Source organism: Solea solea, chromosome 9 (genome assembly GCF_958295425.1).
Source record: "Solea solea chromosome 9, fSolSol10.1, whole genome shotgun sequence".
In the NCBI taxonomy this organism is placed as follows: Eukaryota; Metazoa; Chordata; class Actinopteri; order Pleuronectiformes; family Soleidae; genus Solea; species Solea solea.
The window spans coordinates 25,240,544-25,263,808 of NC_081142.1; the positions used below are offsets into that span (position 1 = coordinate 25,240,544).

General features: G+C 40.2%; 2 protein-coding genes across 3 annotated transcripts; one reads left to right on the plus strand and one right to left on the minus strand.

Annotated features, from left to right (window-relative positions):
- Positions 1-1,474: 1,474 nt before the first annotated feature.
- On the plus strand, positions 1,475-11,288 carry bmb (brambleberry). Its single transcript, XM_058638410.1, has 13 exons — positions 1,475-1,564; positions 3,432-3,709; positions 4,305-4,433; positions 4,787-4,972; positions 5,051-5,273; positions 6,482-6,598; positions 6,691-6,870; positions 6,989-7,195; positions 7,290-7,440; positions 8,039-8,100; positions 8,480-8,607; positions 9,425-9,546; positions 11,045-11,288. The coding sequence occupies exons 2-13, from the start codon at positions 3,434-3,436 to the stop codon at positions 11,172-11,174; spliced, it is 1,911 nt and encodes a 636-aa protein (XP_058494393.1). The 5' UTR covers positions 1,475-1,564; positions 3,432-3,433; the 3' UTR covers positions 11,175-11,288.
- A 691-nt stretch (positions 11,289-11,979) lies between these two features.
- On the minus strand, positions 11,980-20,159 carry LOC131465592 (GDP-L-fucose synthase-like). 2 transcript variants are annotated; one of them, XM_058638412.1, is made up of 10 exons: positions 20,039-20,159; positions 18,243-18,387; positions 18,045-18,159; positions 16,001-16,129; positions 15,056-15,129; positions 14,578-14,711; positions 12,944-13,075; positions 12,774-12,853; positions 12,496-12,595; positions 11,980-12,392 (listed from the first exon to the last, which is right to left on the minus strand). In XM_058638412.1, exons 2-10 carry the CDS (start codon positions 18,368-18,370, stop codon positions 12,337-12,339), a joined length of 948 nt encoding a protein of 315 aa, XP_058494395.1. In that variant the 5' UTR covers positions 18,371-18,387; positions 20,039-20,159; the 3' UTR covers positions 11,980-12,336. The 2 variants fall into 2 exon arrangements, with proteins under 2 accessions (XP_058494395.1, XP_058494396.1); XM_058638413.1 differs by having other exon boundaries at positions 18,243-18,383; positions 20,039-20,129.
- Positions 20,160-23,265: the final 3,106 nt, after the last annotated feature.

Genomic DNA, 23,265 nt, shown 5'->3' on the forward strand with positions numbered 1-23,265 from the left:
AGCTTTGTCTACCTTGGGGTCACTGATGAGACATTTTTGTGATCTCTTTAAAAATCATTTTGAGTTCAGCAGGACTTATCCAGCTGGTCACTCCTTCCACTCTCAGTAGTTGGGAGAGTGAATGTTGTGAAAATGTCTGTGCTATCCAGGTATTTATATTCATCCTTAATGCTTACTTTGAGAAGCTTGATTCGGCGATATTATCTTTTATTTGGAACAGCAAGAAACCCCGTTTGCGTAAAGAACACCTGCAGAAGTCAAAGCAGGATGGCGGCCTAGCACTTCCAAATTTTCGATATGACTACTGGGTTGCTAATCTTTGTGGTTTGTCTTTTTGGGTACATTGCTATTCTGGTAATAGTGTACCAAAGTGGGTGGAGATGGAAAAGCTTTCTTGTAGATCCTTGTCCCTACCAGCTGTAATTGGTACATCAGTTCCACTACCTCCAAACATAAAGTTTAATAATCCTGTTGTTCATAATTCCATTAAAATCTACTTACAATTTAGGAAACAGTTTGATCTCCAAAGTATGAGTCTCTCCAGCCCAATAGCATCAAACACCTTTTGCTCTCCTTCAGTGCTGGATGCCACATTCCATGTATGGCAAAGGCAGGGGCTGAAAAGGTTTAAAGACCTCTATATTGGAAACTCATTTGCTTCTTCTGAACAACACTCTGTTAAATATAACTTAGTGGTGGCCTTTTCTGACTTTTTTTAACTGAGCATCGACAAAGGTGCAAGAGTGAATCTTTATCCAGTATTCTGACTGATTTATTCATCAAAGATCTATATATATTTGCATTTTACAGATTGTTTTTTATTATTATTATTATTATTATTATTTATTTATTTATTTTGTAGGGAGTTTGTTTTTGTGTGGGGTGGAGTTCTTTTTTTTGTCTTCCCTTTCTTGAAAAACTGTTGTTATTGATGTTTTTGCACACTTCTGTCTGAAAATGAATAAATATATTAAACACTAAAATACATACATTGAATACATACCGATTCAAGGAATTATTATTATTATTTTCTTGGCGTTCAGTAACAGATGAAGCCCACAGTGAATCAGCAAACAATCAAAGGGATGATCTGACTCCACTTTCACCACAGTACAGTTGCATCATTGAGTCTACAGCTGAAACGGTGTCATTGCTGTGAGCAGGTATAGACTAATTTAAATAATTAAATAATAATAATTACATAGACGCCAATAATCATGACACGATGAAAAAAAATGACCCTGTCAAGTTGTTCCCACCATCCCACTCACTGAAGGATTGAGAACATACACACATTCAACAGTCAGTTTGATTTTTGATACAAATATTAATTCTTATTTTTTTATATTAATATAATTTACGTCATCTCAATAAAATACATATTTTAAATTGTAAACATTGACGATTCAATAAAGCTTTGGGGAAAAAAGTAGGTGGAGCCTTGGGCAACCGGAGTGATTCTATTGGCTGCCAATTTAAATGACCGGGAAGGAGCTGTCGTTTCAGTCAGCTGTGTGAAGGGGGACGGACGCTGCCTGCTAATCCAGCTAATCCGGCTAATCCAGTTAAGTAATGACACTGTCTTTGTTTATTCGTGTTTGTGGGAGTAGTCGGCGCGCGCTAGTCTTGTATTTGTGAATTATGTTTTTCCTCTAAATTGTGAATGAAACTCTAGGAAACAGTAAAGTGTAGAAGCAGCGTCGGGACATGCCTGGACACGTCTCAGTGAGGTCTCCATTGAAGCATGGGAACGAACGAACGAATGAATGAATGAATGAATGCATGCATGAATGCTTCTGGCTTAATGATGTATCAAGAATGCAAACAGCAGCAATGATTTTTCACTGAATTGTGTGCTTTTAGGCTGAATCATGACGACGTTACTGATGAATTAACAATTTTATTAATACCGTTTCACTCGTTCATGTGACTCCTATCAAAAACATCGGTCCGAGATCAAATATGTGCCGCCCTTTGACCTGCAGACATCACATAAATGATGCTCACTTCTTATCTCAATTATGACTTTTATCTCATCATTATGGCTTTTTTATCTCAATTATGACTTTTATCTCATCATTATGGCTTTTTTATCTCAATTATGACTTCTTATCTCATCATTATGACTTTTTTTTTAATCTCAATTATGACTTCTTATCTCATCATTATGACTTTTTTATCTCAATTATGACTTTAATCTCATAATTATGACTTTTTTTTATCTCAATTATGACTTTTATCTCATAATTATGACTTTTTATCTCATAATTATGAGAGTCAGAATTGAGATGAAAAGTCATAATTATGACTTTCCCCTCAATTATGACTTCTTATCTTGTAATTATGACTTTTTTCCCCCCTCATTTATGACTTCTTATCTCATAATTATGACTTTATCTCATAATTGTGACTTTTTATCTCAATTATGACTTTTTATCTCATAATTGTGACTTTTATACTCTCTTTGTTTGATTCTTAGTTTGAATAATGCTTCCTTGTATTGTATATGGTCCAGTCCTAATTGCTGTCTTTGTGGGTCAACTGTGTAAAAATGGTCAGAGAGGTGTGGGCAGAGTTAGTAAAAAAGAAGTAATATTTCATACCCTCTGAACAGCTTTCACATTTGTCAGTTTTGGCATCTGTTCAATGGCATGATAGGAGTCCTGTTAGGGGGACATAACATGGCCCTTTGTGATTTTCAGTTAGCTTATGTCAGTTATATTAAGACCTGCATTTAACATGGGTCTGATTTAAAGTGAATCAGAGTAATAACTGTATGGGGTTAAAAAAAAATAAGAATTGCCTTTTCTTCTTCTGATTAGTTGGCATGTGAAAGATGCATAATAATTATGTGTGGTCAGCCAAAATGACAAATCAAAAGGTCATTGAAAATGGGATCATTTTTCCCTGGGACCCATTTAAAAAACCACACATGGGTCCTGGAACACATTACATGGAAAACCTAGCAACATCACAGCTTTATTATATTGATAGATGTAGGGAAGATTAGGCTGAATTGGTGTTTATTTATCATGGTGTAATTTTTATCGTTACTGCGATAAATGCCAGAAATGATCAGGATACATTTTGTAGTCCATATCGTCCATCCCTACAGTACAGTTACTTGTTTAGAATATTTGTTGCATCAAGAAGTATGAGAATATAAGATCGTTGGGAATTAAATGTTGTTGATATAACAAAGGGATCAACAGATATTTGATTTAAGTGTGAAAAATGTCGATTTTGAAAAAGGTGCAAACAAGGAATTGTGGAAATTGATACGCCAACATATTAAATGGCTATAGTTCTTGAAGAATAGAAAAACCGTACCGATCCACATCCAAGTCTTTGAAAAGTACATCAGAAGAAAAGGAGGGAAATGTTTTTGTTTTTTGCTGATTTAAGGATTTTGATTGTGTCCTTGTGCTTAGACATGGGTCATCTCCTAGTACACAACCACCTCCAGGCTCTCCTGCTGATGTTCATGGTGGCCTCTCAGTGTCCAACAGTCGGTGGGCTGTTTGAGTGGTTGAAGCAGACACCGGTTGTTCCAGCTTCACCGACTCCACCAGCAGCAGCAGAAGCAGCAGCATTGGCTCCAGCACTTCTTGCAAAGGATGCTCACTTTGAAATGGCCACTGCAGACGAGAAGTTTTTGGCTGAGGCAAAGCAGATGGAGCTCAGCCCGTTGGACAGCTGTCACCACCGGGTAAAAAAAAAAGAAAGAAAAGAGTCTTACATTCAGACTTTATCATCATCAGCTACGTAGAAAGTCAGAAGATATTAGGTGATAACATTTAATTTAAAAATTTAATTTTTTTAACTTAATTAAAAAAGTGGTAGCTCAGTTTTTTTTTCCTGGAAGTCCTGGAGCGACTGGGAAGATGCAAGCACTTAAAATATATATTTTGGATTGAATACTGGCAACCTTATGGAAGCTCGTTTCTACCCCAAAAAAAGGGGCGGGACATAAAAAGTTGAAATTATGTGAGGAAAAAGTCATGAGATAAAAAGTTATGAGATAAAGTCGAAATTATGAGAAAATGTCATAATTATGAGATAAAAAGTTATAATTATAAGATTAAAAATTAGAGGTTTTTTTTCTCATAATTTTGACTTTAAAAAAACAGCATTTACGAGTCACTTGCTTGCAATATTAAATTTCTCTCCATTTAAGATTATCCTGTTGACTGATCCTGTTGTTGCTGTTATTGTGAGTGCTTTTTGTCATGATGTGTGGTGCATGTATATATCATCCTATCCCTCGTCTGTCACATTTAAAATGCGCTTGCTCTCTTTCATAGGTGGTGGCTCAACTGAGGGCGAGCTGTGAAAGTCTCTCAGAAGAGCAGCTTGCAAAGCTCGGCGTGGCACTGTTTAACTGTCAGGCCCAAAGTGAGGGGCGTCACACGTATCCATGTACAGACGCAATGGTAAACGTATAGAAACTTTCACTGTGTGTGTGTGTGTGTGTGTGTGTGATGGAGATGCATCTTATCGCAATATACTTTAAAAAAAAAAATAATAATTAGATATCGGTGTTTATATCGCAATATGATTCAAATCAATTTCTGTCAAGCTTAAAGGGAAGGCTATGAGGTACAGCTTCTTCATAATATATTGATCATTTTGTGCGTGTGTGTGTGAAGAATGGATTCAATGATTCTAAATCACAAAGTTACAAATTCACGATATAGACAAAATATCAATGTATTACCAAGCTCATTTTAGTAATGTATCTAAATATACTCACAGCTGACGTGTGTGTGTTGATACAATGTTTCAGTCCATAAAGGAGTGCACCGCAGACATGGACTCAGACACATGGAATGCTTACCACATAGTGAGTAACCGAGCCCGCGCCGTCTGCTACGCCGCTCGCCAGCAGCTCTTTCGCCGCAGAGCGGAACACACCGTCAACGCTCTCATCTCCACAGCCAGCAGCCAGCTCGATGCAATGAAGGACCTGAAGGTAAGACCTTCTGCTTCATCGTGTGCACAGTTGGTCTGACCACAGACCGATGCCCCGCCCCGTCCTGCTTTAAAACAGGAAGGTCAGCTGGAGTTAAAGGAACTGACTGCGGCCTCGTTGGATAAGCTGCTGGAGGGACACGTTGCTCTGCAGGACCAGCAGGGACAATTATCTGAAGGCCAGGAGCAACTGGAGAGTTCCCTGAAGGACAACCTGAAGCGCCTGGGTCAGGAGAAGGCCCTTATTGCCTCTGGACAGGAGATGGTAGCCCAGCTCATCCAGGGCATTACCAAGAAAATGGGTCAGTGCCTCTTTTTTAAAAAAACAAAAAAATATTCATGGTTTTTCAGATTTGTTTATTAAACATACAGATGCATTTGTGCTTGGTTAGTTAACAGTGGATAACAAGGATAACAGTGTCTAGCACTGTTGCCTCACAGCAAGAACATGGCTGATTTGACCATGGGCCTCTCTGTGTGGAGTTTGCTTGTTTTCCCCATGTGTGTATGGGTTTTATCTTGGTTCTCCAGTTTCTGGTGCTTATTTATATGTCTATAAATAAGCACCGGTCCGTGTGTGTATTTTGATTTTGATGCTGCCATCTTGTATGGGAGTGGTTTCTTTGTCGAGGAAGGAATTGTTAGTTTCATCTTCATGTACACCTTTGTGTATTTATACAATACACAATTGTTCAGTGGCAGCTTCCTAAGGCCCGCCCACAAACAAAAGTGTATTTTCAAACCATTAAATACAATATTTTTGAATGATTAAATAGATTTAAATAGACTTAAAGTGTTTGATTTGTGAAAATATTGACACATCTAATATATTTCACTGTTCTTCTACATAATTTAATAGGGATTTTTTTTTTTATTATAAGGAATTAAAATAATTCTCCATAAATATTTCATATGTTACACAAATGTCTTTTGCTTTTCTAGCCCAGTTCTGTGCCCGTAGGTAAATGTTTAGTGGATTAATGGATTTCCCTGACATCCTATGTTTACTCCATTTGTTTATTTGTCTTATTAATCCCATATTTTCTTTTATCAACTGTAAGAACGGGCAGATGATCACTGATGCCACTGAATATCAATAGTCCTTACTTACTGTGTTACTGTCAGTGTGATTTCTGCAGGGTCTGGTGATTGTACGGATGTAGTTATTTATGTGTTTATGTTTTATTCATTTTAAATAATTTATTAATATAATCTCTACATTTGAAAACTGAGTTATGACTGTTTTCTGTAAACATAAAACCAAGCCAGTCCTTGAATAATTTAATGTTTGAGCCAGGTGCCCTAGATTTCTAACTCAGCCTCACTTAACATTACCTCCAAAACCTTCCAATATTTTGGCACTCTCTAAGAGAATTCCTAACCAGTCCACTGAAGTCCATCACTTTCCAGATATAGCTGTAATGTTGAAAGTCCTTAATATTGTCAAAGTTTGCATCCAAATTTCAAATTCTGGTTGTATTGATCCTCACTCTTCCTGTCGTCCTCCTAGAGAACGTGAGTGAGAATTTGCAGATTCAGGGCTCCGAGGTCCAGAACAACCACCAGGCGATTGTGAAGGACCTCACAGATGTCAGACACCACGCCCACGACATCTACCAGAAAATTGGTAATGAAAACGGACCGTCGCAATCTCAATTCCTCACATGGCTTCATTGATGTGTGCCTGTATCAATGTTGATCTCCTGTGGCTGATCCCAGACCACAGCATGTCAGAGTTTATTCAGTACCAGGACCAGACGTCGCAGTACTACATCGACCTGATGGACAAACTGGAGCGCATGAACAGCACGCTGGGAGTCATGCTGCGTTACATCGACAACATGCAGAGTCGTATCGAGGAAAGACTTCACATGATCCAGGGCTACCTGGGCTGGGCAGGTGAGACTGCAGAAATAAAGAGTTTATCAGTGGTTACCACAGTTACCAGTTACTTGTTTATGATGACCGTTGGATGTCAACAACTATGATTGTGAACGTCTCCCTGTGTGACCCACAGGTCTAAGCCTGGCAGCCATGTGGACGTGCATTGCACATGCAGGCTATCTCGTGCTGTGTGCCGTTCTGCTGACTTTTCTGCGATGTCCGTGTTTCACCCGGGCGGCGCTGCTGCTCACTGTGCCTCTGAATGCAGTGGCCGACATCAACCAGCAGCCGGCACTGGATCTCGTCAGCCTCAGCCTGCTGCTGCTCTCCCTGTCTCTGGGTGCTGACCTTGGAAATGCTAGCAAGGCAAATAAGGTGCCTCCATTTCCATGTCATGTATTTGGTGACTCTGTGTGTGTGTTTACTGTACTCAGGTCACTGGTTTGTGAGTCAGTTGTGGTGGAGCCTCCGCGTCAGAGAGAAGCCCGCCGTCCTGCTGCCGCTGGCGCCGTGTACGATTGTGAAACCACAGAAGCAGCCAGTCTCATCCTGCAGCTCATATCCAGCCTCTTCAACCCCACAGAAGTGAGTCTGCTGCTCACACTGATTGTTTGATTGTCCCACTGGTGGCATCTTCAAAACATCTGCTCTGGTCTGACTTTCAGTCTACAGCCCAAAAAATGGATAAAACTGAATGTAGTTTCAAAATAGCTTATTTCAGCTTTCATCTGGACCATAGTGGACCATAGTGGACCAAAGTCTCTTGCTGTAAGTGGTGGACCCAACACTCATCCTGGGTTAGGAAACATTCAGGAAAAAGGGCTGGATCTGCTTCATGCATGGATGTGACATGCCCCGCCTGCACTGCTTTTGATCGGGGGTCTAAAGCTGTGGCGCCCACCGAGCACAAACCTTTGTGCTGAATGTTCTCCACTCCTTCATGGGAGATACTGTACTTAGTCTCTCCTCCATCTACATGTGGTGAACACCACCAACACCACGGTGCCAAAATTATCATTTTGAGAAAATGAAAAATACACGCTCTGTAGTGACAGGATGAGCTGGAAGTCACGCCCATAATTCATGCAAGGCATCATGGGCCATAGGAAGAAGGTGGATAATTAAAATGAAGTTATTGTGAAGTTGACTGATGTGCTGCAGCCTGTTGTTCTTGTGTCCTCAGATATGAAAAGCACGGCTTCACAGAGCATGATGACTGGCTGAACCAGGACAGCGTCATATCAGGTGTGTGCAGTGTCAATGTCAAACAATGACATTGACTATAAACTAAAAAAAGTCAAATCCTTGGGCTTAAAATAAGTGTTATAAAGTGACTAAATGTATGTCCTATATGTATTCAATATAATAAATATGATGATTATCAATGCAACAGCCTTTAAAACCAGGAAAAGTCACCACAATAGCTTTTATCATGATACAAAATCCACAACCATAGCATGTTTGAGCATATAACCATAGAGATATAATATCTAGATATTGCCCCGCCCTAAATGTCATTATTACAATGTAAAACAATCTGATTAATGCATATGCACAATTTAAACAAATGTTTTAGAGGTAATTGAAGTGGACCTGGTTGTTACTCTGAGGTGTCTGTGTGCAGGTGACTTCGGCTTATCGGCCTCGTCTCCGACCTGCAGGAAGCTGATGTCAGAGTCCAGGTTTATGCCAATAATTGACGCGCCAAGTTACTCCACTCCAAGACTCGTACCGCGGCCCCTTTTCTCAGCGGTGAGCTGATCTGTGTCAAAGACTGTAGATCGTCTTACAGTTCTGTTTCAGTTTGCATGATGCACAGAGTTACCGCTGACTGAGTCTGCTGCACATGTTTGAGTCCAGTTCTGTCAGAAATTTGTTCTTCTGTTTAAAAGGGAGGTTTTTTTTCTCTCCACTGATGCCCCGTGTTTGCTCGGCGTGTCAACTGTCGGGCCTCTTTCTTTCTTTCTTTCTTTCTTTGGCAAAGACGCCTTGTACTGTCTGATGATGGTTAATTGGACTGTTGAGCCCTTTTTTTTTAACATCTGTGAAGAAAGATGCTTTAGATTATTATGATAATTCTTATTATAATTATGGATGGTGATGGATTTTGTTGGCATTTCTTTCAAAAGCTAAAAATGGTTAGTCCCAAGATGTCTTTTTTTCCCCGACTTGTCAACTGGAAAGCGGTGAACTCAAGGTCGTTCATGTCGTTCCCAGTTCCCAACCTCCGATTCTCGCTGTAAATGGATCGCAGCATTTATTTATTTATTTATTTATGGTTTATTTGACATGGACAGTGCACATTAATAAACATACGATGTAAATGTGCCAGAATTAGTGGCTTATTATTGGCTATTTTACATCTGTTGTCCATGGACCAATGTTAACAGGTCAGATGGATACTAAAAGAAGCAAAATCATAAAATATACATACATCATAATAAAAGCATTTGGTAAAAGTACACATAAAACATGCAAGAAGAGAAGGGTCAGTAAATATAGGGAAAGACAGGGGAGAGAAAAAAAGAGAAAAGGAAAAATAAACTCACTGTCTTGTGCCTGTTGTTAGGAATCAGTTGATATACCTCCAAGGAACCTGGGAGGAGTCCTTGATGCAGTGAACGACGACTCCCGTGATCTAGTGAACGACTCGCGCGGCGCAAGTCCTTCCCCGTCTCTGACCACCAACAGGTGAGTGTTTCAGTCTTCAGGTGAGATCAGAGTCGAGTCTACATCACATGACTCTGTGCCATGGTGGCTGGTTGGCACCAGTGCTGGTTTCAAGCTTTAAGGTTGCATTCACACCAGCTCCTTGGTTTGCTCCGGTCCACCTGAAAAGGTATCGGTTTGCTTCAAGTGAACCAAATGCATTGAGTGGACTACAACGCAGGGCATTGTGGGTACAGCACAACCAAAACATTTGTGCGTGTAGAACGATAGAAAAAACAAAAAAAAAAAACTCAAGTCCGATCGGATTTGGTGCAGCTTTGCTTCTTGTTTGTTGTTTGTCTCGTCTTCTCCTTCAGTAACTCTTAATGCACGCCGCCTCATGCCAGCCGGGGAGTACGTTATTCAGAAGGTTCGGTTTGTTTCACTAAAGTGGAGTGTGAAAGCAAACTGCTGAATCTAGTGGAGACTGTGAAAGGTGTGAAAACAACACAAGAGTGCACTTTTAAATCCAGAGACAGACTGAGTATATGTGTTTTTTTTATTTTTTTTTTTAGTTTGGAAAACAGCCGGAGCGAACATTATTCTGCATGAGCTGCAGCATTCCATCTTTAACTTTCCTTAATTCTTCTCCAGAGAACACTTGCACTTAACAAGATATTACAGTTAATAGCATTAGGGAGTCTGTAAATGAACTTCCTGGTCGGCAGTTGAGGGTTAAACTTGAATATGCAGAGATCCTGCCCCTGATTGTCATCGTGTGTTCCAAAATACAGCGACAAACGCACTTTACCATCAGTAAGAAGTGTGAGTTCTCCCTTCACTGTCGACTGGGAAGCTTTGAATGTGGATGCTAACTTCAGCGTCAGCGTGGTTAATGACATGATCACATGTCTCACTCTCACAGCAGTGATCCAGGTAAATGTTCCCAGTTAGCCTGTTACTAACATCTGTACACATCTTCACTTCTTATGAAAGCGGCCGGTGAAGAGACGAGTTGCCTGATAGATTAGCAGGTACATGTGCTGCCAGCAGAGGTGTATCAAGTACTGGGAAAAAAAACAAGTAAAAGTACAAATACCACCACTGAAAATGACGTAAAAGTTAAAGTCACCCATGAGAAAAATCACTTGAGTAAAAGTCTTAAGTAGCTCACATTAAATGTACTTAAGTATCAAAAGTATAAGTAATTTTATAGTATACATAAGAAGCAAAACAACCAAGAGTTGGAGAGTTGTTAAACACACTTTTTAGGATTTTTCCTTTTCCCATATTTCTATTTTAATATGTAACAAGGTGGCAAACATCAAAGTAGCAGTAAGAGTATATTTTTTAACTTTTAAATGTAGTAGAGTAAAAGTAAAAGATTATAAATAAAGTAAAGTACAGATCCTTAAAGTGTTACAAAGTACATCTACTTCCACCTGTCCGTGTGAACAGTGTGGCGTGACTGTAAACATGTAAAAGCCACTTATTACAGTAAATAACATGTAACGGTCTTTGTTTTCCTGTTGATTTGCAGCTCTGTGTCGGGCCGTCAGCTGTGCAATGGAATCACAAAAACGGGGAAGGCGTGTAAGAAGAGAGCTGTGCTGGGACACGAGTACTGCAGGGTTCATGACGGCGGTCTCACCTCGTACGTTCACTCCTGAAAACACTCCACACAGTTTCTCTCACTGCATCGTAACTGTCCTTTTTAAATGTTTGTTTTTATTATTGCCATGTTTTTAAATATCAAATGAATAAATGATCTTTACTCATCTGTATTGGATTATGTTTTACTGTATTATAGTGATCACTGTATAACTGGAGTGTCATTGGGGTTAAAAATACTGCCCCTGTTCTACTAATACTAAGCTAAATCTGTGAAGTATTCCTTTAAGCAATTACAAGACTAATATGGATTGTAATCTAATGATTTTTACAAGTGAGTGTTGCTTTTGAAGATGATGAAGAGTGGGAGGCAGAGAGTGTGTGTGTGAACCGGGTCATAAAATCACTCATAGTCCAGGGTGGAAGGAAGTCGATTGCAAATTAAAAATGAGATTCTTCAAGACGCCTTCCTGTATTAAAGTATGACAAAAAAAATACAGATTTATGCTGGAGGAAATGGGAACCACGCTCGTGTCTGTTAAGATTGTCCCATATTGATTCCATGTTGTCAGGGAATGCATATATACTGTTTGACTCCAGTGATTAGATTCTCCTCCTTGTGCTGAGGCTCAAGCCTCTACCTCCCACCCTTGAAGGCAGTGAGACTAAAGAATGTTTATTTAATAGAAAATCTAACTGCAAAACGTCATTTAAGAACGTCATGGCCAGATGCTTGACGTTTGTTTGCTTTTAAAACAAAAAGTGTACTTGTGGGATGTCCGTTACTGAGACACTGTTTTAGTTGTTTGATTGTTTTGTATGTGCACACACTCAAATAAAAAATGTGAATATTTAGACAGAACAGTAGGTATAAATTTTATTTTGCCCAGTACAAACCTGACTATAAAACAAAGAGTACTTAAAAAAAAACAAAAAAACTAATTTTAAAACCCAAATCTTGTATTGTACTTCACATACCGGTTTTATAATGCTTAAATTACTTATTAAAACTTGTGCCAGCACCAGGATTATTTAGTTAAAACAATAGGTCAACAATTATGAAGTTAAAACAATAGGTCAACAATTAAAACAATTCAAACTAAATTAACAAACCATTATGAATCTCATTTTGTGCAAATGGAGAATTAATCAAACCGAGGAACTACCGGGTTCTCATCTCCTCTCCAGTTAGACCTGGTCCTGGATCATCAGTGTGATTCTTCACTTCCGGGCGACGTCGTAATTGTCAACAAACCAATCGCACGTTTCCTTCAATGCTGGAAGTGAGAGAGCAAAAATAAACTGAAGAAGGAAAAAAAAACATCTAATCCCATCAAATTTCCTCCAAAATTCTGGCTTCTACCACGACATGAAAATCACCTTGTTTGAATGGTGTGAATTTGAAGTCTGGCAGGTAGCGGAGCAGCTTTGCATTACTAGCTGTCTTTTTGAACTGTCCATCTGCTTTAGTGGTGTCATGCTACAGGTCAAAGGTCAAGGAAACCACAAGAAATTAACAACACGATTGGTAACATCGAGTTTTCTAAACCTAATCCCTAAGAATTGTAACAAATACTGTTATGAAGGACAAGCTCAACACATGGATTAAATAACATACAACACAGTTAGTGATGGGACTTCCGTGATGTAAAGGATACTAAAACTTCTCCTTTGAAGTCCATCGCCTTGGCAACTTCTTCAGCTGCCTCTTTGATGGACACCTCCTCTTCCTCTCCAACTGCGACCAGCAACATAGACACAGCACAGTCGTTTCAATTACGTTCCTTTTAATATCAAGATCTATAATGTGCTGAGAAAGATGAGTCACCTGAGAGGATGATTGGATCCACTTCTGGATATTCACACAAGACCCACAGGAAGAGACGAGCCAAGTCCAGGGAGTAAATGAACTGTCTCCTGGGATTGCCAGAGCCCCAGATGATGAGAGGCTCCCCATTCTCTAATGAATGAAACAACACAGACGGATGTAAAATGCTGTGTCCCTGATTGTCAGCTCTGATACTACCATGAGCAGGTGACCCAACATCATTTCTATAAACAAACTCATTTGAGACTCTTTTACTTGGACTGTTTTAACTGTGCTGCAACCAAAGGAAGAAGGTAAGTGTCTTGCGAAACTTTAACATTTTGCATTGTTGTTACTGCAGCACTCGTAACACATATGAACCCCATATTTAGTTAAACACACACACACATACACATTATTTCATGTTCTAATTCTCCTTTCCTTTCCAGAATGAGCGTAGTGGCCCCAGCACCTGCCTCAAAACAAACAATTATGACAAAAGAAAGGTTTGTGTGTTTTGGTATTTGTGTGTGTTCTTGCATCTGCGTGTGTTTTCGTTTCTGCATGTGTTTTGGTATTTGCGTGTGTTTTCTGTCCTGTGAGTGTTTTGGGGTTTGTGTGTGTTCTCGCTTGTGCGTGTGTATTGGGGTTGTGTGTGTGTGTTCTCGCTTCTGCGTGTGTTTTGGGGTTTGTGTGTGTTCTTGCATCTGCGTGTGTTTTCGTTTCTGCATGTGTTTTGGTATTTGCGTGTGTTTTCTGTCCTGTGAGTGTTTTGGGGTTTGTGTGTGTTCTCGCTTCTGCGTGTGTATTGGGGTTGTGTGTGTGTGTTCTCGCTTCTGCGTGTGTATTGGGGTTGTGTGTGTGTGTTCTCACTTCTGCGTGTGTTTTCGCTTCTGCATGTGTTTTGGTATTTGTGTGTGTTTTCTGTCCTGTGAGTGTTTTGGGGTTGTGTGTGTGTTCTCGCTTCTGCGTGTGTTTTCGCTTCTGCATGTGTTTTGGTATTTGTGTGTGTTTTCTGTCCTGTGAGTGTTTTGAGGTTTGTGTGTGTTCTCGCTTCTGCGTGTGTATTGGGGTTGTGTGTGTGTGTGTGTGTGTGTGTTCTCGCTTCTGCATGTGTTTTGGGGTTTGTGTGTGTTTACAATTCAAACATTTAATAAATACTAATTATTTAAAGGGAAAAAAAGAACAGTATCGTCCATCATCATCACCAAGTGCTGCTGCTGTAAGAGAGGGTGGGGGAGGCCAGCTCTTCTTGATCAGCCAGTGCTGAAAACATTGATTTTCTACATGATTTCTTTCTGCATAAACACTAACCAGTAAGGCTTAGTCTGTTTTTGTTGCCACTCAGGGTAGTGTGTTTGTGTGGAGCCACGCCCCCAATGGGAGCTTAAACCGTGTAAGTTTGCGTGTTCATGCGGAAATCAAGCCATTAACCCACAAGGGTGTGGCTTTGTCATAATAAACAAAGAACCCTGACAAATACCTAAACATGAGATGTGTCCCTGAGATTCCTGAAGAATAAGTTCACCGCATCCTTTCAGACTTTAATTGTCCGCGATGTAGGAGAATGTCTCATGATTGTTAAGTAAACATAATGAGGGTATGAGCAATTACATCTCTATTGTCTTCATGAGATAAACTTGACTGTGACTTACTTTTAGCAGTGTAGGTTTTGTGGATGAGGCCTGGCAGCACATGACCATCCTCAATGCTGAAGTTGTCATGAGGACCAAAGACATTGGTGGGGATCACTGCAGTAAATAAGCCTTCATGCTCCTGGGAATGGGCCCTGTGAAAAAGAAATATAGTGAAAGGGGGCAAATCAATATGGCTGTTTTAAAGCTCTTTTAAAGGGTCAGATCAAATTGATGCCAGTAAACAATGTTCCACTTGGCTAGAAAATACTAAAGTCATGGTAAATAGACAGTCAGGCAGCTTAACAGCTTTAAAGTCATGTAAACTCTACCATGTCGTTGCCAGCCACTTTGCTATTGCAAAATATTACCTTTAAGGGAACTACAAAATGAAACAATAATTAGGAAACTGTAGAATTTTGAAAGGCTGTGCAGCGTCCACCATCTTTTTCTCATTATGATGATAAAAAAAACCCATAACTGAACAGATAGTACATACCTGTTCTGAACATCAATCATTCTCTTAGCATAGGAATAGCCGAAGTTAGAGTCGTGAGGTGGACCATTATGGATCTGATTCAAAGACAATTAAGAGAAGTGAGTCAGTTGTTTATACACTACAGTACCACAAGTGTGGACCTGTGAGTCAGTTGTTTATACACTACAGTACCACAAGTGTGGACCTGTGAGTCAGTTGTTTATACACTACAGTACCACAAGTGTGGACCTGTGAATCACATTCAGACACAAACACTAAATACTGATATGCAGTCATAACCTGAACAGTTTTTCCATCACTCCTCCGTTACGGCATTAACCGCACACAGCAGAGGTATGGGTCGGGCCTCGAGCTCATAAAACACATTTCTTGCAGGTTGTAAATGATATGTTGTTTGTTGTGAATCATCGCTGTTCACGTGTGGTAAAGAGTAAATCTGGGCGAGTGCAACAAAAACCCTGGTGGCCAGAAATGCTCAGGAGTATCTTGCGAATCCTTTTATCCACCTTATTCCTGGAGGTTGTACTGAAGAAATGAACTAGGTCTTCACAGCAGCAGTTCCTCCTAAGACTCTGTCTGCTTTAAATAAATACAAACACCAATGACCTTATTGCTGTGTCAACACTGAAACGCCTCTAAGCTTTTCAGATTGTACATAGCTTCACGCTGTAGTGACAGAGTCAATATAATTCTTTACATTTATTATTTGTCAAATACAGACACAGTTGCATCACATTGTTGTAATGTGATATTTACTCAAAGTAAATCAGTCTAGCAGTGTTACAATTACAGTTCATTTAAATACATTCTTTAAAAAAAATTCTTACAGTGAACAGTAGTGTAGATTTTGTTTTATATAAATAGCAATTCTATAATCATCAATCAAGGACTTATTTTTGTGTTTTGATAAACTTTTCTGCTTGATAGGTATAATAAAACTCTTACCATGGTCTCATCGATGGGATAGGTGGTCTTATCTGGGAAAATGCAGGTGGACAGGCATGACACGACCTTAACAGCACCCACTTCTTGCGCTGCCCTCAGTACGTTGTCATTGATGTAGACATTGTTCCTCTGTGGTGAAAAAAACATATGCAGTACTAATTAATGACAGTGTCACTCAGCAGGGGGGCACTTTTACAGTAACACCATGTAGGATTTGGTCTTCGGGTCCCCCTACAGTTGGGAAACGATACCAGTGAACTCTGAAGCGGGATTTCTACCATGTCTTCAGACCAGGTACATTAGTCTGTCTCATTTTATTCATTGTGTGTTTTAGCTTCTGCATGTGTTTTGGTATTTGTGTGTGTTTTCTGTCCTGTGTGTGTGTTTCGTTTATGAGTGTGTTTTGACTCCTGTGTGTGTTTTGGTGTTTGTGTGTGTTTTCGCTTCTGGGTGTGTTTTGGGGTTTGTGTGTGTTTTAGCTTCTGTGTGTGTTTTGGTATTTGTGTGTGTTTTCTGTCCTGTGTGCGTTTTGGTGTTTGTGTGTGTTTTGGTGTTTGTGTGTGTTTTCGCTTCTGCGTGTGTTTTCGCTTCTGGGTGTGTTTTGGGGTTTGTGTGTCTTTTAGCTTCTGTGTGTGTTTTGGTATTTGTGTGTGTTTTCTGTCCTGTGTGTGTTTTGGGGTTGTGTGTGTGTGTTTTCGCTTATGCGTGTGTTTTGACTCCTGTGTGTGTTTTCGCTTCTGGGTGTGTTTTAGCTTCTGTGTGTGTTTTGGTATTTGTGTGTGTTTTCTGTCCTGTGTGTATTTTGGGGTTGTGTGTGTTTTCGCTTCTGCATGTGTTTTGACTCGTGTGTGATTTCGCTTCTGCGTGTGTTTTGGGGTTTGTGTGTGTTTTCGCTTCTTGGTGTGTTTTGGGGTTTGTGTGTGTTTTGGTATTTGTGTGTGTTTTCTGTCCTGTGTGTGTTTTGGTGTTTGTGTGTGTTTTCGCTTCTGCGTGTGTTTTGGGGTTTGTGTGTGTTTTCGCTTCTGGGTGTGTTTTGGGGTTTGTGTGTGTTTTAGCTTTTGTGTGTGTTTTCTGTCCTGTGTGTGTTTTGGGGTTGTGTGTGTGTGTTTTCGCTTCTGCGTGTGTTTTGAATCCTGTGTGTGTTTTGGCTTCTGGGTGTGTTTTGGGGTGTGTGTGTGTTTTAGCTTCTGTGTGTGTTTTGGTATTTGTGTGTGTTTTCTGTCCTGTGTGTTTTGGTATTTGTGTGTGTTTTCTGTCCTGTGTGTGTTTTGGGGTTGTGTGTGTGTGTTTTCGCTTATGCGTGTGTTTTGACTCCTGTGTGTGTTTTCGCTTCTGGGTGTGTTTTAGCTTCTGTGTGTGTTTTGGTATTTGTGTGTGTTTTCTGTCCTGTGTGTATTTTGGGGTTGTGTGTGTTTTCGCTTCTGCATGTGTTTTGACTCGTGTGTGATTTCGCTTCTGCGTGTGTTTTGGGGTTTGTGTGTGTTTTCGCTTCTTGGTGTGTTTTGGGGTTTGTGTGTGTTTTGGTATTTGTGTGTGTTTTCTGTCCTGTGTGTGTTTTGGTGTTTGTGTGTGTTTTCGCTTCTGCGTGTGTTTTGGGGTTTGTGTGTGTTTTCGCTTCTGGGTGTGTTTTGGGGTTTGTGTGTGTTTTAGCTTTTGTGTGTGTTTTCTGTCCTGTGTGTGTTTTGGGGTTGTGTGTGTGTGTTTTCGCTTCTGCGTGTGTTTTGAATCCTGTGTGTGTTTTGGCTTCTGGGTGTGTTTTGGGGTGTGTGTGTGTTTTAGCTTCTGTGTGTGTTTTGGTATTTGTGTGTGTTTTCTGTCCTGTATGTTTTGGGGTTGTGTGTGTGTGTTTTCGCTTCTGCGTGTGTTTTGACTCCTGTGTGTGTTTTCGCTTCTGCGTGTGTTTTGGGGTTTGTGTGTGTTTTCGCTTCTGCATATGTTCTGGGACTGGGATTTCATTTATAACTCAACATAAACCTTAAACAAAAACATTTCCTAAAGGTGCTACACAACAGCTGTTAGCCTTGACAGTAGAAGAGAAACGTACCCAAAAATCCAGGTTATACTTCATGTTTTTGAAAAGACCTCCAACCAAAGCGGCCAAGTGGATGACGTGCGTTGGCCGATGCTTCTCAAATATTGCCTTTGTCTCCTCCCAGTTCCTGAAGACATGTCAACTAGAGCATAAGAAATGTGTTTTGTGTGTCGACACATCAGTGGTGTTCAGAGGATATGTGCCTCTCACATGAGGTTGGCATCTTTGGAGGAGAGGTATATCCATTCTTCCCCCTCCTTGGCTCCCCGCTCATCTTTGACCACACGCTGAATGGCATGGCCCACTAAGCCACTCCCTCCTGTCACCAACACTTTCATTGTAAAAGGGTCACTGCCTTTAAAACACACAAAAAAAATAGTGACTGCAGCATATGAAACAAAATACAAAAATATGGCATGTGACAGTATCTCAGTGGAGCAGCATATTTCAGCTACAATGTTCATCCTAAGATAAAACTTTACAAGACAAAGTTTCATTTCAAATGCAAATACAATAAATAAAACAGGTGTCATCAGCCTTTTGGTTTTCCTTATCTCCACATGAACCCTGAGGGGATTGAGACATTTTAGCAATGATCAGGTGATACATAAATGTAGAGCTGAAACGATTAATCGATTACTAAATTTTTGATAATCGAGTAATCGGTTTGGAGCTTTTTTCATGATTAAAACACAATTTCTGATTGTTTAAGCTTCTTAAATGTGAGTATTTTCTTCATTTCTTTGCTCTGGATCACAAAGAAACATTAAAAGTCAATCATTTTGGTTTGTGGACAAAACAAGACATTGGAGAACCTCATCATTTCCAGATGTGACGAACACCGATCAACATTTTTTAAGGTTTTCTGATATTTTATGGACCAAACGATTAATCGAGAAAATAATCGACAGATTCATCGATTATGAAAATAATCGTTAGTTGCAGCTCTACATAAATGTTCTTGGTTTGCTTTGCCCATCTCTGAGACAAGTGTGCTCTCAATTCTCTGGCACTAATACTTTGAGGGTCAGGCTGAAAAAGACATCAGTTACATTAACGTCAGTTTTGCATGGTGTTAACAATGGCTTTACTCTCAAATATTGGCATCGCCTGTGCTTTTCCCTTTTGTTTGATTGTGCGTTGTTCATGAAGGATACATCTGGGTATCACAGAAGTCCTGCAAACGCAAACAATAATTAAAATAAAACTAATTAAAACTCAACAAATAAGACCGGCTTAACAGGTTTGAGAAGAAGCTTAAACCTGGTTGTCTTACTACTTCATGACGAAAATGATCTGCTGTGGTGAATCATTAAATAATTAAAGCCTGGAATACATGACTTGACATGTATAGGTGTATCGCTTGCCAGAAGACACAACTTATGTACCTAATGTTCAGGTCAATAGTTGCTCTTCATTTCTTCTTCTACATCATTTCTGGCAGGCTGCACACAGAGAGGTGTAATGCTGCGATTTATTATGATTATGTGGCCATAATCAAATATGATTATGGCCACAAACGATTACAAAAACAAAATAATCGAAACAAATCAATTATTATTATTAAGAACATATTCACAATACCCACGTCTGGACTAAGATGAGAACTAATACATGGGTAACTTTTCTCCAGGTCTTGGTTTTCGTGCAGTAGGTGCAGTAGATGCAGTAGGTGCGGGTATTTGCGTTTCTTTACTGTGACGGTATTGACAATATTGACAGCTACAGGTGAAACCCGCCCTATCATTCAGCAGCAGGTCAACTCCACGTCAGCTCCTTACATTAAACACGTACAAACGACAACCGTCTAACGTACTATCGCGACTCAAGTCTCAGGTTAAATAATACAGTCAGCAACATGGGCTGACATAGGATTTGAGGCAAAAGACTAACTTTATTTACTGCAGTGTTATATCCATGTAGTTTACCCAGCCTCCCATACACTGCCACACACCGGTAACACTGAGCTTCCAAAGGCATGAAAGCTAAAAGCGCTTGTTTCTCACCCGTACACCACGACGACGCTTCGAGGATATGCCGGTCACTCGTGAACTGTGAAGCTTCTGTAACGGAACAACACGACGTCAACACGTCTTCGGCTTCTCTTCTTCTTCTTCTTTTTGTTTTACGGCGGTTGGCATCCTTCTATAGGCGCATTACCGCCCCCTTCTGCTCTGGAGTGGGAGCCAGAAAATATGCCAACATCACACACACACACACACACACACCCTTACCCTATATATTTCCCAATTTCTATCCTACTTTCTATCCTATAAAGTAGCCCCGTATCCCTTAAAAACTTCACCACTATCTCACTCGTTTCCATTACTCCCTTTAAATGAAATTCTTGATCCCCTAATTTCCTTGGATTATTTTCCATCACCTCTGTATTTGCCCCATATGCCCTACACCTCAAAAGTACATGTTCCACAGATTCCTCCTCTGATGTTTCCCTACACATTTAAGTGATTTATTCAGTGCACCTCATTATCACAACGTCCTCTCTCCTGTGTCCCACACCTACCCTATTGACCCCAACAATGTTCTGTATTTGATATAAATGCCTCCCTCTAGCCTCTCTATCCCACCTCTCTTGCCACATTTGGTTGATTTTCCCCCATATGACACCCTTAACCTCAGCCCACATAAATCCAACCTGACGTCCTCTGTTCATTACTCTAGTAACTGACTGCAATATTTCATACAACATGTCCTGTGGGCTATTAGAATGAAATGAATTCATGCTCCACAGAACCGACGAGGAATCTGAGCAAATCAGTAGCCTGTTGTGTCTGGCCTCTTCCTCCCATCTTAGAGCTACCAACACTGCCAGCATCTCCACCGTGTAGACCCCCAACATATTCAATGTTCTCCTACTTAGCCCAATCCTCCTCTCTGGCACAGCCACCCCAAATCCTGTCACTCCTGTTTCAGGTTCCAGAGCCCCATCAGCACTAAGTCCCCATAGAGAGTATGGCGGGTGGCTGTGCAGGGGGTGGGACTAAATGACAAGAGATTATTATAGATACGTGTTATCAACTTAGGTTTATATATTGGCAATTTCAGACAGTCATCTATTAATGTTTTTGTTTCGGTCTGAAAATCCTCCAAATGACTACGTATATAATCCCTGATTTGCAGATAGTGAAAGAATTGATTACGTTCCAGTCCAAATTTCTGCTGTAATTGAGAAAACGAGGCAAATACACCTTGTATATACAGATCTCTAACACATTTAATCCCTTTCTGATTCCACCTAGAGAAGGCTCCACCCAAACCAGACGGGGCAAAAGTGGGGTTTCTATCTATGGGTAATGCAAAGGATATGGCTTTAAGATTATAACTGGATTTGATTTGTTTCCAGATACAAATCATGTTATGGATAATAGGATTGTTGTTATATAATAATCTACTGATTTTAGTAGGCGCTAATAGAATTGTTGCCAATGAATATGGATGGCATTCCTCTTGTTCCATCAGTAGCCAATTATATTTAGTAATTAGTATATTTGTAACATCGTTTTTTTTTTAAAATGTTGATCTGCCTCAACTCGTAATTTCATGGATATATACAGTACGATAACGTTTAAAGTTGCAGTAAACTGTGCAAAAACCAACAGCTTGTGAATCCATCATTTATAAGTTTGAAAATAATTGGCAATGAATAAATAATTAAAACCTGCTTTGTCATTATATTTTCCTAAAAAAAGGAAAAGAAAACCACCCCATCGCCTTCATTTATTCACATTTCTCGTAAAGTTTTCACATTATATCCCTGGTTCCCTGACAGTAACGTCGCTCACGAGACCCCACATGACTGCGCTTTGGTGTGCTCGTACACAACTTTTGGCAGATATAACAGCTGAACACACTGGTGCCATTCTTTCTACAATGGGAGTCCATTCCCATTCCTCAGAAAGTTCTTCCCAGCTCTTGCAGAAGTTCTAATGAATGTTGTTTTGCGTTCACTCTTTTGTCCAGTTCATCCCAAACCAGCTGGATGGGGTTTAGGTCTGGACACTGTGTGGGCCACTCCATGTTTTCAAGCTTATGGGACTTATGTTTTGGGTCATTATCTTGCTGCAGGATGAACCCCTGACCAGTGAGGTGTATACCAGAGGCCACTGCATGGCTCTGCAGGATGCTTCAGGTTGCCTCTCGCTCTGTACAACTCACTGACCACCATGCTTCCCCTTATCGTGTTTGATGTCACACACTACAGAACCATCCTTTCGCCTACTCTACGGTGTGTGAAAATCCTGCTTGATGAACTGAAGATTTAAACTTTGATTCATCAGGCCATATCACCTTCTTCCGGTCTTCAGTAGTCCACTGGAGGGGTTTCATGGCCCAGACAAACCTCTTGAAGGCTTGTTTTCACAGTTGAAACTGAGACATACTGACTACGACCACTATGTAAGCTGCTGTGAGCTGCTTATCTTGCAAGCTGTTGACTCTCAAAAACTTGTCACTGTATGGCACAGTGTGTTCCAACAATAGTTGACAGAGGGGGGTTGCAAGTAATCAAGAAAAGTTGGAACAACTGTTCCAACAGTGACCGACCTACATTGCTGCAGAACGGCTTTAACTTGTTTTTGTATAATTCTGAAATGTACATAATTTTTCAGTTTTGGGTAACCTAATTATTATTATTGTTTTACCTCTGGTAGTTCACCACTTACCATTTCAAGCTATTCATTGGACTTGAACTGCTTGAATTTCATTAAAAAACTTGGGGTGTTTGAAAACTTTAGACCGGTAGTGTAGCTACATACTGCACGTCTGTCTGTACTGGGAGAGTGATCCCTCCTCTGGCTCTTCCTGAGACTCTGAGAACAGAGGTTGTCACTTGCTGTACAGACTGTAAAGCCCTTCAAGGCAAATTTTGCATTGACTTTACATTCAGTTTGTAATAGCTGCTATTTATCTTGACCTTTGCATATGTTTTTGTCCTCTGAGGTTTATGTTAGTACTCTAATACAACTGAACTGAATGAGTTAAACAACCATCTATTCTCACAGTTTAGAGTATCTAATGAACATCTGCATGACTGTGGGAGGACACTGGAGAAACCCCCCCCCCCACACACACACACAAACTCCATCATTTGGACCAGGTGGCAAGTCGTTTTGCTGTGAGGTACCAGAGCTAACCACTCTGTTACCGTGTGGCCCTGAGAACCTTTACCATTGGTGTTAAATAAGGAAACCGTTCTTATGAAAACTCAGCACAG

Bases quoted from the DNA above. Each gene is read 5' to 3' on its own strand.
- bmb (XM_058638410.1), top strand. From the start codon at position 3,434: ATGGGTCATCTCCTAGTACACAACCACCTCCAGGCTCTCCTGCTGATG. The intron at 4,973-5,050 runs GTAAGACCTTCT...GCTTTAAAACAG, and splicing joins ATGCAATGAAGGACCTGAAG to GAAGGTCAGCTGGAGTTAAA. The intron at 6,871-6,988 runs GTGAGACTGCAG...TGTGACCCACAG, and splicing joins GGGCTACCTGGGCTGGGCAG to GTCTAAGCCTGGCAGCCATG.
- LOC131465592 (XM_058638412.1), bottom strand. From the start codon at position 18,370: ATGAAAGTGTTGGTGACAGGAGGGAGTGGCTTAGTGGGCCATGCCATT. The intron at 18,160-18,242 runs GTGAGAGGCACA...ACATGTCTTCAG, and splicing joins TCCAAAGATGCCAACCTCAT to GAACTGGGAGGAGACAAAGG. The intron at 13,076-14,577 runs GTAAGTCACAGT...TTCATTCATTAG, and splicing joins CAAAACCTACACTGCTAAAA to AGAATGGGGAGCCTCTCATC.